General features: G+C 49.6%; 4 protein-coding genes and 1 long non-coding RNA gene across 6 annotated transcripts in view; 2 read left to right on the forward strand and 3 right to left on the reverse strand.

The window, feature by feature from the left end:
* Positions 1-7,886, reverse strand: part of LOC118226055 — a 32,826-nt gene extending 24,940 nt beyond the window's left edge. Inside the window, exons 1-3 of one of the 2 annotated variants that reach the window (XR_004764949.1) lie at positions 7,799-7,886; positions 7,156-7,218; positions 2,767-2,849 (exon numbers count right to left, since the gene is read on the reverse strand). This is a non-coding gene — a long non-coding RNA (uncharacterized LOC118226055). Of the gene's footprint in view, positions 1-2,766; positions 2,850-7,155; positions 7,219-7,798 lie in introns of those variants that run through there. The other variant, XR_004764950.1, reaches the window with a different exon arrangement.
* Positions 1-15,402, reverse strand: part of LOC118225964 (tripartite motif-containing protein 16-like) — an 890,716-nt gene that overhangs the window by 724,032 nt on the left and 151,282 nt on the right. The gene's annotated exons all lie outside the window — the stretch shown is intronic.
* slc10a4 (solute carrier family 10 member 4) lies at positions 1,743-9,148 on the forward strand. Its single transcript, XM_035415222.1, has 3 exons — positions 1,743-2,875; positions 5,586-5,796; positions 7,773-9,148. The coding sequence occupies exons 1-3, from the start codon at positions 2,313-2,315 to the stop codon at positions 8,298-8,300; spliced, it is 1,302 nt and encodes a 433-aa protein (XP_035271113.1). The 5' UTR covers positions 1,743-2,312; the 3' UTR covers positions 8,301-9,148.
* zar1 (zygote arrest 1) lies at positions 9,301-10,736 on the forward strand. Its single transcript, XM_035415257.1, has 4 exons — positions 9,301-10,003; positions 10,249-10,341; positions 10,423-10,497; positions 10,593-10,736. Exons 1-4 carry the CDS (start codon positions 9,332-9,334, stop codon positions 10,734-10,736), a joined length of 984 nt encoding a protein of 327 aa, XP_035271148.1. The 5' UTR covers positions 9,301-9,331.
* fryl (furry homolog, like) overlaps positions 11,507-15,402 on the reverse strand; it is a 59,597-nt gene continuing 55,701 nt past the window's right edge. Inside the window, 3 exon segments of the mRNA XM_035415293.1 lie at positions 11,507-13,467; positions 13,853-14,046; positions 14,297-14,407. Of these exon segments, the coding sequence (XP_035271184.1) occupies positions 13,254-13,467; positions 13,853-14,046; positions 14,297-14,407 (519 nt within the window). The 3' untranslated portion in view covers positions 11,507-13,253.

A 15,402-nucleotide genomic window follows, 5' to 3' on the forward strand; every position in this document is an offset into this window, starting at 1 on the left:
TTTGATTCCACCTTTTGTCATTAATCAGTGACTTACAACAGAGTAGGCCACATATAATGTTCCGCAGTGTACGGAGATTTCCAGTATCTGTAAAGCGACTTGTTACACCTTTAAACAAATTGTTATCAGGGCAAGTCAACAGAGTGACTGGGGTAAACGAATAACCATTGTAACCCCAAGGAAATGTTTTTAGTTTAATCACACGAGATGGCTATTTCTCCGGCCGCGCGCGCCGGTCTTACTGCAGCAAGAATGCTACACGAAGCCAACTGACTTTGGGAAAGTGGCATCGCAAGACGCGTTTCACCATAGCAACAAAATCCCGATGGAATCGTTGGAAAAGCGGACATTTTATTATGCTTTGCCCACACGGTGGAGCCAAATGCACACGATTTGTTTCTGTATTTTCTGGTAAGAATTCCCTATGTATAGTGTGCGCGTGACACTAGCATTTATTTATGTCCATGTCATACATAATTATTCCTTATAACTTCGTGAGGCAGCTGTCAGGCATAGCAAAGTCCACATACGTTTAATATTTACCAAGTAAGGAATATATTTTGAATACGAGATGTAGGCCTTACCAATGTTATGACTCGTTCTCATTTCCATGATGTAAATTCGCGTGAATGGCTGTGTAACAACTTTCACGATGCTTGAGTACGGTTGGCTTGTACAAGCACGTGTCCACATAAAATAGCCATTGTTATTTACAACCACATTCACTACAGTTAGTAAAAGTTGCGGCAGTGATGCTCTGAAGTCTAAAGCGTATTAAAGGCACGGGGGTGCATTAACCGCACATCCAAAAAGCGCAGTCAGGGTAAAGGGTAAAAGCTGCCCTCTCTTCCACTTCCGGTCGCTCGCCCTCTTCCACCAAGAAACCAAGGGGATGGGCCAAAGCGAGGAGTTCCCGGCCATATATTTATACATAAGTTTACACCCAGAAACAAGCGTCATTGCTGTAAATTTATTATATAGACGGGTGATTTACCAGCAACATGACACCTTCCCGCAGCTCCAACGCGCCATAAATCATAACATTGTCCAGCTGTCCGCAAAATCGATGAAGGGGGGAGCGACTGATGGACGGCCACGAGGGCTGGGGGACGCTGCGTTTCGCCGCGCTGCCGCGCGGGATCGATAGTGTGGAGTAATCGCTTTCTGTTACAAGCCTTTCTGTAATTTAACAGAGTGGCCCCTCTTCCTTCTGAATGACGGAGAGGCGCGCCTGTCCTGCTTATCAGCTTCAAGCGGGGTATGGGGGGCTGGGGGCGGCCGAGGCGCTGAAACGTGCGCTGATTTCCTATTTCTCCAGTCGCCGGAGCACAAGAGCACCAAGCTAATGGGATGAAACCAGCCGCCTAGTCGGCAATGTGACCAAAATATGAAACCTTTAAAGTGTAAATAACAGTTTTTTAAAAAACCTGTCGACTTTTTAAGCAAATACAAATCAGAAGCCATGACGGAGCCAACCTGCAAACTGTGCTGAAAGCTAGAGTCCCTGCCGTTGACAGCATTGTCTGAGTAACAAACAAAAAAAAATGGCTGGGCATAATTGCTAAACCTCAATTATACCGGCCTTCTCGAGCGCGCCACGCGACTTCAGGCCCGTGCGTCTCCCAGTAGACATTTCCGGCAAGGCCCCGCCTCCGTCACTGCCGCGCACGGCGGGTTTGCGTTGTTTGCTTTCAATAATGTGATAAAAATCTGTATTTCTGCAAGTTCTATCAATTTAATGCAATGCTTTGTGTTTGCAGGCACATCAGCTTGGTAAAGACTGCATAAAAATGCGAAAATGCTATTATTTCGTAAAAGTGTATCAGAGGGAAGTTCACCGTAGAAAAATATTACAGTCCATTAAGAAAAAAAAAGATAAACGCGAATGGATGTGTTAGAGTAGCAGCGTATAAAGGAGAGAATGTCGAGTTGTCCTCACGCACGAGCCCAGATAAAAGGACTGCGTGGGAGAACGAGAGTGCATCCATCCGCCAGCACGCGCCTCTCAGAGAAGATAAGCAGAGACCCCTCCAGCCACGTCCCATATACTCATCTGACACGCGCTCGCGTCTGCGTAGGACCAATCCGCGGCGCCAGACACTCTCGAGGCGGACGTGTTTTAAAGCCTTGACCACTTCCCAAGATGCCAGCGCATTAACCAAACGTTTGAGCCACGAGACGTCCTCAGCCATTGGTGACAGCAGACTGCGAAGATGCTCCGCTAAGGGGACACGACTCTAGCGCGCGCACCCAAAGGGGAAACACACCTGACTCGCCCTGCCTCCCCAGAGAGAGAATTTATCCCAAATACGATGGAGAACTCAAGCGCGACTAACAGCGACACACTTTCACCCATTAGCTTGGCATCTTTTTTCAACTTCACGAAAAATGACACGAGCGTCACCCCGGTGCCAGAGAGCTTCCAAGAGGACCTCGCCAGCGCAGGATTACGCGTCACCAGGAACCCAGTGTCTCTTATGGCCAGCACTTTCAGGACTACCGTGGCCGGCCGCTTGTTCGCAGGGGATCCCTCAGCTCCGGCCCCTGCCCCGGCGCATCTCGTGGTGGCCTTCTGGGACTCCCCGCTGAGCCACGGCATCAACGTGTTCGTGGGGATCGTCCTGTGCTTCACCATGCTGGGGCTGGGCTGCACGGTGGAGCTGAGCCAGCTGGGCGAGCACATCCGCAGACCCATCGGGGTCCTGCTGGCGCTGGTGTGCCAGTTCGTGATCATGCCGCTCGTGGCGTTCCTCTTGGCGCTCACATTCTCGCTGAACGACGTGGCGGCGATTGCGGTGCTGTTGTGCGGCTGCTGTCCCGGAGGGAACCTGTCCAACATCATGTCCCTCCTGGTCAACGGAGAGATGAACCTGAGGTACAGCGGAAAGCTCCACGCGCCGTAGCCGATACTTTCATCTTAGAACTTTTTAAAAATTATTTTAAGCTACCCAATTCAATTTCATGATTTTTGAAAAAAACGAAAAAATCGATATGCATATTTCACACTGTAAATAAATAAGAATATTGCATTGCCAGTCATTTACATATTTTAAATTTCATAAATATTATTTTCAGTTAACCATTTTAATATTGTATGTTTTAACTATAAGCAATTTGGACCCCAGCCTAATTTAATGAGTCATGATTGTTCTCCATGAATACAAAATTCTTCGTGGATTTTAATCTCCTTTTCCGCGCGCTCATGTGAGTACTGCACCCCGACTTTAAATTTGGAAGCAACCAAAACTGCATGTAAAAAAATCGTCTTTCAACATTACAAACATGTAGAATTTTGCTTCTCGGCCCAACGTCCAAAACATTCTAAATTGTCCTCAATTTTTAAAATCAATTTGTGCTACGCAAGATTGACTTTATTAGGTGAATTAAATGTACAAGTAATAAATGTTTGTACTTGTTGATAAATGGAGAGAGGGACACGTACTTAAATCTTTTTTTTAATAGTCATAACTATATATCCTGTTAGGTTTAAACTATATCCACTCAGTGGCCATTTTGTTAGGTACACCTGTCTGTTAACGCAAATAGCCGGCTCCTCCACACAGCGAATCAAGTGGGTGAAACTCAACACGTAAAACATGCAGACGTGGTGAAGAGCTTTAGTTTTTTTGTTCAACCGAACATTACAACGGGCAAAATGCGTGATCTAAACCGGTCTCACACAGCCCTGGTCCCACTGTGTGCGCTGGTTTTTGTTCCAACCAATTTCTGTGTTTTAATGAACTGCTAATTGTTTTTAATTAGACTTTGCGTCTACTGAAGAACCATTTACCCTCTAAAAGCCGTATTACGCCAGAGATTATGTATCCCCGAAAAAATAAATGTCCCACATGCCAGGAATCTCAATCGGTCAGATGAACTTCTGCTTTCATTTACTGTGCTATAATTCCAAGTGAAAGAGGTTCCACTTTTAATTGTTACAATTCCAAACTGACATATGAAATTAGTTGGGTCCCATTTGCTGAGAGTATGGATTCCTGAAATCATCTGTGTAAAATGAACAATGAACAACTGACAGAAAATGGCAACAAGACAAACCTGCTGTGTGAAAATAAGTTTAAGCACACACTTATGGTAGAACTTAAACACATTTTCAACAACCTTGATTGATCAAGAGACTGGCTTTGACAAAAACCAGCACACACAGCGGGTCTCCAGGACCAGGGCTGAGAAACTCAGTTGATCTCAGTGACTGACTGTGGTTTGATTGCTGGTGCCAGATGTGGTCGTTCCAGCATCTGAGCAACAGCTGCCCTCCTGGGATTTTCACACACTGCAGTCTCTATTATCCAGAGAACGGAGCGATAAACAAAGAGCACCCAGTGAGCTGCAGTTGTGTCTGAAACGCCGGGTTAAATAGAGGGTTAGGGTTAGGGTTAGGAGGGGTCAGAGGAGAATGAAGAGACACGCTGAAATTAACAGAATGGCCAGATGTGCTCCAGTAACAGCTGGAGCCGGACGGGCTGCAGCAGCAGCTGGAGCCAGATGTGCTCCAGTAACAGCTGGAGCCGGACGGGCTGCTGCAGCAGCAGAAGACCACGCCGGGTTCCACTCCTGTCACCTAAGAACAGAAAGATAAGTGTGCACATGGCCACCAGAACTGGACCATTAAAGATTGGGAAAATGTTGCCTGTTCTGAATGATCTTGATTTCCGCTGCATCCTGCCTAGTGTTCGCGGTGCAGGCTGCTGCTGCTGTAAAGTCGTCGGGAATGTATTTTTTGGCACACGTTAGGCCTCTTAATCCCAGTTGAGCATAACTTCAAAGCCACAGCATATCTAAGCACTGCTGCTGACCAGAGGCATCCTTTATGGCCTCACCCTGTTTCAAACGGGATTCCGGAGGGACAATGCACCGTGTCACACAGCACAGCATCACAGGCTGGCTCCACGGACATCAGAGTGACTCCAGTACTCCAGTGGCCCGCACAGTCCCAAGATCTGCCCATTAGAGCACCTTTGGGATGAGGGGGAACGGGAGGTTCACAGCATGAATACATGGCCAAAATATCTGTGTGATGCTATTCAGTCAGCACAGATCAAATTCCCTGAGGAGTGTTTCCAGCACCTTGTTGAATCCAGTGCTGTTCTGGAGGCAAAAGGGGGTCCTACCCAGTACCAGAGAGAGGTGTACCCAATAAAGCGGCCGCTGAGTGCACGTCAGTACTGTCGCTCATTAGTGTATTAAATACTGAAGTGACTCACAGAGAGTTCCTCGCTTGAACACCATAAACTAAGTTCACTAACAGGTGAACCCAGTTAGCCCGCACACTGGGCTGGAACGGAATTACGTTTTTTGTACGTAATTAAGATTTGTATTTAGAGTTTTAATCGCGAGTCTGATTGAGTTTTTACCGTATGCAGTCCGCTCACTCGAAAACACTCAGCCAACCAGAACGCAAAGAAGTCCGGGCTTACCGGCGCATACCCGCGAGTAGAGATGCAAAAATGTTTACACATTCTATTTCTGCGCCGGTAACATTCCTCTCCGTGCACGTGTAACGTTTATCTGAACGTGATCGAATGTGACAGCGGAACTGACATGTGGATCCTTTTACCCCATTCCAGCATAATAATGACCATTTCCTCCACGATCCTGGCGCTCGTGCTGATGCCGCTGTGCCTGTGGATGTACAGCCGCGCCTGGATAAACACGCCCGTGGTGAACCTCATGCCCTTCGGCGCAATCATCCTCACCTTGTGCAGCACCCTCATCCCCATCGGCCTGGGGGTCTACCTCAGATACCGCTACAACCGGACCGCCGACATCATCTTAAAGGTAGGCTACACAACTCAAGCACATGTTCCACTGTCCTAAATCAAACACGTGGAATTGAAGGGCTACAGTTTCGGTGGTAGATTTTGTTCTGGTACTTTTAAGTGTTACGTTTAAGTGTAATTCCCATATACGATATGCCATATCCAGTCCCACATCTTTATGGAGAGCCATTTTTTCCCGTAATATTTGAACCCCAAACTCTAATTTATTACCGTCATAAAGCAGGTCGGCAGCAGATAAATCACAGACATCAGTCTACCACACAGGGACAGCACGTGCATTAAGCTTGACGTAATATGATTAGGCCCGCGTGGTAAATTAGATTGGAATGTTTGAGTTTGTTTGGTTTAATAGCAGCCTCCGCGGCCAGCGCGTGCTCTTCCCCACGAACTGGAACAAATGACCCAAACTGGAGCTCTTTTTATTAAATTAAAACACGGTTTCCGGTGTCAATTATAAACTTACTGAAGTTACTGAATTTTTAAATATAATAATAATAATAATAATAATAATAATAATAATAAATTGTTATTATTATTATTATTATAAGAGGACTAATTTTTGTCGCATGTTGAACCCTCCAGAAAAATAGATAAAAAGAAAGGAATAGTCTAATAACAAATAGAATTGGCAGGACACATTTTCAGAATTCAAACCCTCTTCAGGATTAAAGCCAGCCGAACGTTGTAGGTTCAAAGCTATTCGTTTCCCGCTGTAATGTAAATGGAAAATCAAATTTAGAATGTCAGTTTACTAATAGTACCGGACCTTTCCTTTGCCTGCGTCGTCACGTCAGTGACATTCAGTACATTGCGTAATTTTGAATGTCTGGTTCTTAAGTGAATGCATTGACCCGCAGGGCAGCATGACGTCAGAGGCGCAACTCAATAAGTGTCCCTCCTTTTAAAGCGGATATAATTTAATAGCAGTCCCTGGAGGACTGGCAGGGGGAGGGGACGTTCCACTCCCTCGAGAAATGCATTAGAATATCAGTCTGGTAGAGAACGAGGCGTCGTTTCAGGCGAGTAGAAACGGTAGGAAATAATAGGAATAGCCTATATGTTTGCAGTTGTCCCGACACACCACATTTAAGAAAATATTAAATAAAACGAGAATAATCCAAATAAAAGTATTCCACATTTCATTGTGCGTTTCATTCACATAAGCCTTGAGCAACCAGTGCAGAGCAGCGTATAAACCGCGCGTTTGACAGCGTCCATTCACGCGGGATATCTCACGGAGCGGCTCACCCTCCTACCCCACAGAGCCGCGGCGGCGCGGTCCCGATCGCGTGCCGAACCGAGCGACTAAAGCACACATGACGACATACATAGTTGGGGTCAATAAAATTTCACTGACCTGAAACTCAGTTACGGTGAATCAAAGCCTTTGGGGTCGTTCAGAATTCTGTAATGTTGATAGCTGAAAGTGAAGGAAAATGAAATGGGACTGTAACTGAAATATCAGCATAGAACACTGTCGTCATTTTTTAATTAGTTTACCTCAATTTCAGGTGGAGGGGGGCGCAGGTTTATTTTGCTACTGGGCACCGGATTAAAACATGAGGAAGGACAGAATGAAGAAGGGCGGGGAGAGCAGGAGGAAGGACAGAATGAAGAGGGGCGGGGAGAGCAGGAGGAAGGACAGAATGAAGAGGGGCGGGAAGAACAGGAGGAAGGACAGAATGAAGAGGGGCGGGGAGAGCAGGAGGAAGGACAGAATGAAGAGGGGCAGGGAGAGCAGGAGGAAGGACAGAATGAAGAGGGGCGGGGAGAGCAGAGGAAGAACAGAATGAAGAGGGGTGGGGAGAGCAGAGGAAGGACAGAATGAAGAGGGGCGGGTAGAGCAGGAGGAGGGGTGAATAGCAGGAGGAGGGGTGAATAGCACAGGTGTGCCAGTTCTGAGCTCCACCCCATGTGTGTGTATGTGTGTGCATATGTGTGTGTGCGTGTGCATGTGGGTGTGTGTGTTTGCAGGTGTCGCTGTGGTCCCTGCTGGTTACCCTGGTGATGCTCTTCATAATGACGGGGGTCATGCTGGGCCCGGAGCTCCTGGCCACCATCCCGCCGGCTGTGTACGCCGTGGCGGTGCTCATGCCCATGGCGGGCTACGCGGCCGGGTACGGCCTGGCCACGCTCTTCGACCTGCCGCCCAGCAGCCGCCGGTCCGTCTCCCTGGAGACCGGCTGCCAGAACGTGCAGCTGTGCACCGCCATCCTGAAGCTGGCCTTCCCGCCGCAGCTGATCGGCGGGCTGTACATGTTCCCGCTGCTGTACGCGCTGTTCCAGGCCGCCGAGGCCGGCCTCTTCATCCTGCTCTACAGAACCTACCGGCAGGAAGTCCTGCGCAAGCAGGACCTGGCGGGGGACGACGACGACACCTCCGTCACCTACAAGACGCTGAAAGAGGAGGAGTCGGGGCTCGACGCGGCCTACGGGTCCGTGACGGCGAGCGACCCGAACGCCATCGCCCTCGCACCCCAGCCGCACCCCGCGCACGTGTAGCCGCGCCCCGGGACTTCACACCCTGCTGCATGTCCGCTGCTCATTCGCTGCAGATCTGAATCTCTCATGTGGTCAAGCTGCAGTTCCATAATTAACTAACAGACCCCAGGTAAGGCAGGGCAGGCTCATGTACATGTCATACAGGCCTAATTTAGGTAATTCTGCGCTATTGTGAATTCTGAAACCGTAGGACTGCACAGCCAAAAGCAGAATACTGTTACTGTTTACAGAATGCCAGGACGCCAATAATACAGACACACTTCACAGCATTACTGTGACCTAGAGCTGTTAGCTCAAGCATTACCATTAGCCATCAACCTTGAGGAAGGATTGGCTTATTAACAGAACACAGCCCCAGTGGGAATATCTCTAAGCAGACCAGCTAGTCTCGTGTGATTAGTTTTGGAAATAAAATACATTCGCCAACGTGGTCACTGGCTCACAAAGCTGGCTTTGTGTCCACAGCTGATAATTATCCGAACTAATTTTTCGCTTTGGAACCAGAAATAAACATATATTTATATATGTATATTTTAAAGTGACGCAAAAAGACTAATAACAGGAGCCTTCCCTCAGAACACATCGGGTTAGTAGCCAATCCACAGCTTTGATCTTACCGTAGGTCTTCAGCGCGAGAGCCCATCCTTGCTTCTCCCTGGATCGGCGGCATTGGGGATAGGAAGAGTTCAAATCTGTAACGTGCGCCTTAGATTAGAGCGCGTGGCAGGGTTCAACTGAGGACGATGTGTATGACTTCAAGCAAATCCTTCCAATACAATGTACAAATGTGTAAATGTTTATCTTATGTATAATCAATTATAAACCAATAAAATCCAGTCTTAAAAGCTTTTTGTGCACTTCTGTAGTTTTGTGTTTACGGTCTCCGTTGCTTTCTCGGCTAACTATTGAATGAAATTGGATTGAGGGAACACGCGCACCTGGGAACAATTAAAAGAATTGCCCCCCACCTCGAACATCGGACGGCACTACTTAAATTGGCCAATTGATTTACCACAAGTTGGCTGAACAAAATGGCTACGTATGGTGACGAGTCGATAGATAGCTATCTTTACTCATCTTATAACCCTTACTCGTGTAGGTATCTCAATCCGAAATCGAGGGGCGTCAGTTGGAGGCATAAAAATTACCTGGCGAATTATGGTGACGCGGAGACTTACTTCGACAACCAACAGAGAGCACAGTTAAAATCAATCCTCTCCCAGATCAACCCCGACCTCACACCGAGGCTCCGGAAGGCCAACACCAAAGATGTCGGGGTACAGGTAAACCCCAAGACCGACGCTTCCGTGCAGTGTTCACTGGGTCCTCGAACCCTCTTGGCCCGGAAGCGGGAAGCTCTTCGGCGCAAGCAGGAGAACCAGTCGTTCGGAAGTCCCAGCTCTGTTCGCTATCCCCGGACCCTCGGCGTTTACTCGCCCATCGCCTCCCGGAGGCTCATCTCCTTCACGGAGCCGGACCAAGAGGAGGAGGATCCGACCCCCGCCGGGGAACCGCCTGAACCTGGGGAGAAATGCGCGGGTCATGGGGGAGAGGATAAGGCCGCAGCGGAAGACGACCCCGGAAAGACAACCGAGGCAAAGGCTAACCCCGAAAAAGGTGTCGACGCAAAGGAAGAGCAGTCGAGTGAATCCGAGAAAAATCCCGAAGATGTAACAAAATCCAAGGCGCGTGTGAGGTTTCAGGTGAGTCGCTGGTGCTTTAAAGCCCCCGCGCTACACGTGAACTTTACTTTTAAGAAACACTGGTGGCTTGCTCGCACTGTAGGCAAAACAATATTTATTTGAATGTAGCCTATTATGTATTCTTTGATCAGACACTTAAATGACTTGTTTAACGTGTGGTAAAACACGCTTAAAAGTACTTTTAGAGCGGGATACACACGCTGCCCTGCGAAAGCGCCGCATTGTGACATTATTTATGCTGGTAGTTCTTGGAGCAGAAGTACGGCTACTACCACTGCAGGGACTGCAATCTCCGGTGGGAGAGCGCCTACGTCTGGTGCGTCCAGGGAACCAACAAGGTGCGCGAGGAACTGACGCCGCTTTAAATATTCTGCTCCATTTCCAAGTGTCTTACCCCACGAAGTGTGCTCTCTCAACAGGTTTACTTCAAACAGTTCTGTAGAACGTGTCAGAAAGCATTTAATCCGTATCGCGTGGAGGACATCACCTGTCAGGTAATGACCCAAATACTGTGGCGGCTGGAGTGGTTTTCCGTATTTATTTATTTTTTAAATTCCCATTAATGACCCTATACGCGGTCTCCCGACAGGCATGCAAACGAGCACGCTGCACGTGCCAGGTGACGCTACGCCACGTGGACCCCAAGCGGCCTCACAGACAGGATCTCTGCGGCCGGTGCAAAGGCAAGCGGCTCTCGTGCGACAGCACCTTCAGCTTCAAGTACATCATCTGAGCGGCGTCCTGCGCGACCGAGGAACCTGGCCCAAGCCGAGGCTCTGACGAAACGAACTCATTTGCTGATTGTAGGAATCGCTACCATTGCAATGTAAAATAAATGGCAGTAAACAGAATCCTGAGGTTTTTAAACATTTTTTATTCTCCCCATCTTAACTGCATCATACATGTGCTCACTTCCCAACGCCAGGCTTTGATCCTGAATTCTGCAGGCTGACCTGCTGTGCCTCTCTTGTTGTTGGTGTGGCCATAACCCATCTGTGCATTCAGGTCTGGTTAGTGTGTGGACCTCTAGTGGGTCTTTTTAATTGGGGAACATTTAATGGCGACTGAAAAGCAGCACCAAGGTTTAATTTGAAAGGATTTTGCCTGTAATGGCAGAATCCACCGTACATGCTCGTCCTTCAGATGCTGACTGGCGGGTGAAACGGCCGCACGAGAGCAACAGGGAAACTGAGGCCCCTCCTCCTCCAGCGCGGTGGGTTAGCCGGGCAGCGGCTAACGGGGTTTGACACTGCATCACAGGCGCCCGTTTCACGCCCGACTTCCTCCCCGAGGAAAAACGGAGCTGGTGTGGGACGGGGGGTGTGTGTAGACTTCAGTGCATTTGTGCCAAAACTCACCTTTTGGGACACGAACACACATTTATATACATGTGGGCTGTGAAGAGCTGAAAACATCTATTTACAAATAAAATGGGGATGAGTTCTTTGGCACACACGGAGGTGGCTTACCGGACCTGCTTCAGTCACACAGCAGAGCCCAAAGTAGGTTTTATGTTTTTAATGAAGGACTGCATTATCACATACAGGGTTATGCTGTAACAGGGATGTGGGACACTGCTGCTGTCAGCACAGCAGTCCGGAGGGTGGAGCACAGGTGCCACTACACAGGAAGTGACATCAAAAGAGCTGCACTGCTTCCTGACTGCCTGTGGAATACAGCAGATACTCTGCACACACGAGCAGGACATGTGAACAGGCTCCGCCTCCCCGGAACCGGCTGACAGGACGACTTAAAACAAAAAAAATAAAGGAAACTTTTAATGCACCTTGAAATAAAAACTATTTCCCAGGAAATAATATATCCATTAAATAATTAAGAACAGCATTCAGAAGTACCAAACAGGCCAGTGAGGAATGAATACAGTGACGGTGTGAATGTGCCAGGACCGTTTTCCCACAGCTTTCTGGGGTCCGCTCACATCCTGCAGTTCATCTGCAGGCACAGCTGAGCCAACATGGATGAACACAGGCCACAGTTTCCCCTCAGAACACAGGGCTGTCATAGCAGCCTGCTTCTGGGGAACAGAGCCAACATGGAGATCACAGTAGAGAGGAATGCATACGACTGATCTGGTAGAGAGTCCCCTGACCTTTGACCTCTGCCACTGCCAGTACTGTTTGGTGACACGACATTTGGGTCGGGTTATAATGGAGTTAATTTTCCGTGGTTTCTTCTGTTTTTCATCAGCTTTATACACATTTCCTGCATTAACAGTGCATTGCACAAAATGTACAATAAAAATACTGCTTTTACACTATACAGTTCTAAAATATATACAGAGTAAAATAAGTTATTGATGTTTTTTCATAATGAATGTAGCCAGTCTGCATGTGTGTGTGTGTGTGTGTGTCTGCATGTACATAATCACTCACCCACACACGCGCTCGCACATACACACAGCCCCACACACACACGTACACACACACACACACACACACAGATATATATATATGTTCTAAAGGCAGATAGTTTTTGGTTAGCTATGATCAGCGATCACTTGAGCCCCAGAGAGAGGATGAGACTCTATACAGACCCCAGGCAGGTTAAATATCGTAACATTTACAGCCTAACCAGGATGTTAGCTTTCATAAAAAATAATTTTAATTTCTCAAAAAAATATTCTTGCAGTATTTTTCTTCCTCTATTGGGTTTCTGGAGGAGAAAAACCTTTTTTTTTTTTTTAGTTTTTAGTTTTTTGCAAACCTTAGAGACGTCTCAGACAGTCCCCATCACTCACACACCTTGCGCTCACAAGCGACACATTTACCCTGTGCTGTGCCCTTTACAGCCACGCCCACACTGCCCCATAGCCACGCCCTCCCCATCACACAGCCACGCCCACACTGCCCCATAGCCACGCCCTCCCCATCACACAGCCACGCCCACACTGTCCCATAACCACGCCCTCCCCATCACACACACAAGCCCGCCCGGTCCCCTAACCACGCCCACCCTGCCCCATAGCCACGCCCATCCCACCCCACCCCACCCACCGGGTTCTGTCTGTGGATCACATGCTGCTGTAAGGAGATCAGGCAGCCAGTGAAGCCTGAAGGTCACACCTCCAAAAACCTCCAAAAAGCTTCCCCCCCCCCCCCCCACCTCCTTACAGCAGCAGAGTTCCGCCAGAAGGGGAAAAGTCACAGAAGTGTCAGCCAACCGCACGCATCCTTTAGCCCTTAGAGATGGGGGAGCCCTGCCCCTGCCCCCCGGCCCCGCCCCACCCCTGTCAGACGGCGCAGGTGTGCGCTAGCCTCAGCGCGTGGCGGATCTGCAGGTTGAGCTGCATCAGGTGGGAGCTCGCGGGGGTGAGGTCGGGGGAGGGGCCCAGCAGCGCCACGCTGCCCGTCTGTCCCAGGCTCAGGTGGCGGAAGGAGAGCAGCTGCAGAGTGCGCACCGCGTCGTCCGCTGCCCCGCCAAAGATGTCCTCCGGCCACAGAGACCTGCGCCCAGAAACACACACACACCCTCAGAGCCACAGCGACCTACGCCCAGAAACACACACACACCCTCAGAGCCACAGCGACCTACGCCCAGAAACACACACACACCCTCAGAGCCACAGCAACCTACGCCCAGAAACACACACACACCCTCAGAGCCACAGCGACCTACGCCCAGAAACATACACACACCCTCAGAGCCACAGCGACCTACGCCCAGAAACACACACACACCCTCAGAGCCACAGCAACCTACGCCCAGAAACACACACACACCCTCAGAGCCACAGCAACCTACGCCCAGAAACACACACACTTACCCTCAGAGCCACAGCGACCTACGCCCAGAAAGGAGTAAGCTGGCAGGAGTAAGCTGAAGGCTTACCTGAAGGCCTTGACCTGTGTGAGGGCGGAGCCAAAGTCACGGGCGTGCAGTGTCTCAATGAGCGACTGGATCGCTGCCTCAGGACTGGCCTGCGCCGCCTCGGACACGCCCACTTCTTCCTGGCCGTTAGCCTCAGACTCCGCCTCCTTCAGACAGCTCTCCAGCAGAGCCAGCTCCTCCGTCATGTTAATGACCTACAGAGGGACACACACACATTAGAGACCCTCACACACACACACACACACACATTAGAGACCCTCACCCACACACACACACACACACACACACACACACATTAGAGACCCTCACACACACACACACACACACATACACACACACACACTAGAGACCCTCACACACACACACACACACACGAGACCCCCACACACACACATACACACACACACACTAGAGACCCTCACACACACACACACACACACTGACCTGTGGCTCTTGCGTGATGCTCTCTACCCGGCTGATGAGTTTGCAGTAGGCCTGAAAGAGCAGCAGCAGCTGGAAGTGCAGCTTATAGAGCCTGCGGCAGAGCTCCAACTCCTGTACACAGAGAGAGATCTTCACACACCGCCCGTGCACTCCCTGCACACAGCCATTCAGCCACACGGGCCAATCAGTGACCCTATGCACTCCCTGCACAGTCAAACGGGCCAATCAGTGACCCTATGCACTCCCGGCACAGTCAAATGGGCCAATCAGTGACCCTGTGCACTCCCTGCACAGTCAAATGGGCCAATCAGTGACCCTATGCACTCCCTGCACACAGTCACATGGGCCAATCAGTGACCCTATGCACTTCCTGCAAAGTCAAACGGGCCAATCAGTGACCCTACGCACTTCCTGCACACAGCCATTCAGCCGCACGGCCCAATCAGTCATCACAGATGAGTTTCCAGGTTAGAAGCTGAGGGGGGGTAAGGGGAAGCTGGTTAGCCAGCTGGAGTGTGTTGGCATGGCGCCCCTCCCACCTCCCAACAGGAAAATAAAACAGAATGGGATTGTGGGAATGAGCATGCAGAATGAACACAAAATGGACCCCAGATGAGACCCGCCAGCTTCATCACCCTCCACCGCTCTGCAGGCCACGCCCCAAACACACCCACCAATCAGCACCCTCCTGCTCCCAGCCAGGTTCCAGGCAGATTAATCTGCCATGGAGATCTGCAGCATGCTGGGAGGCGGGTTACAGAGCCATTATTCATGAGTCAAGCATAAATATGCGCATACTTAATGAGAGATGATCAGGTGGCATGTTGGGCGGGGTTAGCCCTGCAATGGAGGGGTGGGGGGTGGAGCGACTGCGCAGACTTGCGCAGAGGACACAGGCAGACGCACATGGGGAGGGGTGGAATGGGCAGTCTGTCCGTCTGTCTGTCAGACGGGAGTACAGAGTCTAGGATTGAAGAGGCCACTTACTGCTAGAGTTTCCATTTGCTAAGCAAGAGGGCGAGCCAAACACACACAGCACAACCAGAGGAGAGAGAGAGACCCAGAGTTAGACTTCTGAACACCTCAACAGCAGCAGTCCCAGTGCC

This window comes from Anguilla anguilla, chromosome 4, assembly GCF_013347855.1.
Source record: "Anguilla anguilla isolate fAngAng1 chromosome 4, fAngAng1.pri, whole genome shotgun sequence".
Lineage (NCBI taxonomy): Eukaryota > Metazoa > Chordata > Actinopteri > Anguilliformes > Anguillidae > Anguilla > Anguilla anguilla.

Excerpts from the sequence above, each read along its gene's own strand:
- slc10a4 (XM_035415222.1), top strand. The coding sequence starts at position 2,313 with ATGGAGAACTCAAGCGCGACTAACAGCGACACACTTTCACCCATTAGC. Across the intron at positions 2,876-5,585 it reads AACGGAGAGATGAACCTGAG|CATAATAATGACCATTTCCT; the intron begins GTACAGCGGAAA and ends ACCCCATTCCAG. Across the intron at positions 5,797-7,772 it reads CCGCCGACATCATCTTAAAG|GTGTCGCTGTGGTCCCTGCT; the intron begins GTAGGCTACACA and ends GTGTGTTTGCAG.
- zar1 (XM_035415257.1), top strand. The coding sequence starts at position 9,332 with ATGGCTACGTATGGTGACGAGTCGATAGATAGCTATCTTTACTCATCT. Across the intron at positions 10,342-10,422 it reads GCGTCCAGGGAACCAACAAG|GTTTACTTCAAACAGTTCTG; the intron begins GTGCGCGAGGAA and ends CTCTCTCAACAG. Across the intron at positions 10,498-10,592 it reads TGGAGGACATCACCTGTCAG|GCATGCAAACGAGCACGCTG; the intron begins GTAATGACCCAA and ends GTCTCCCGACAG.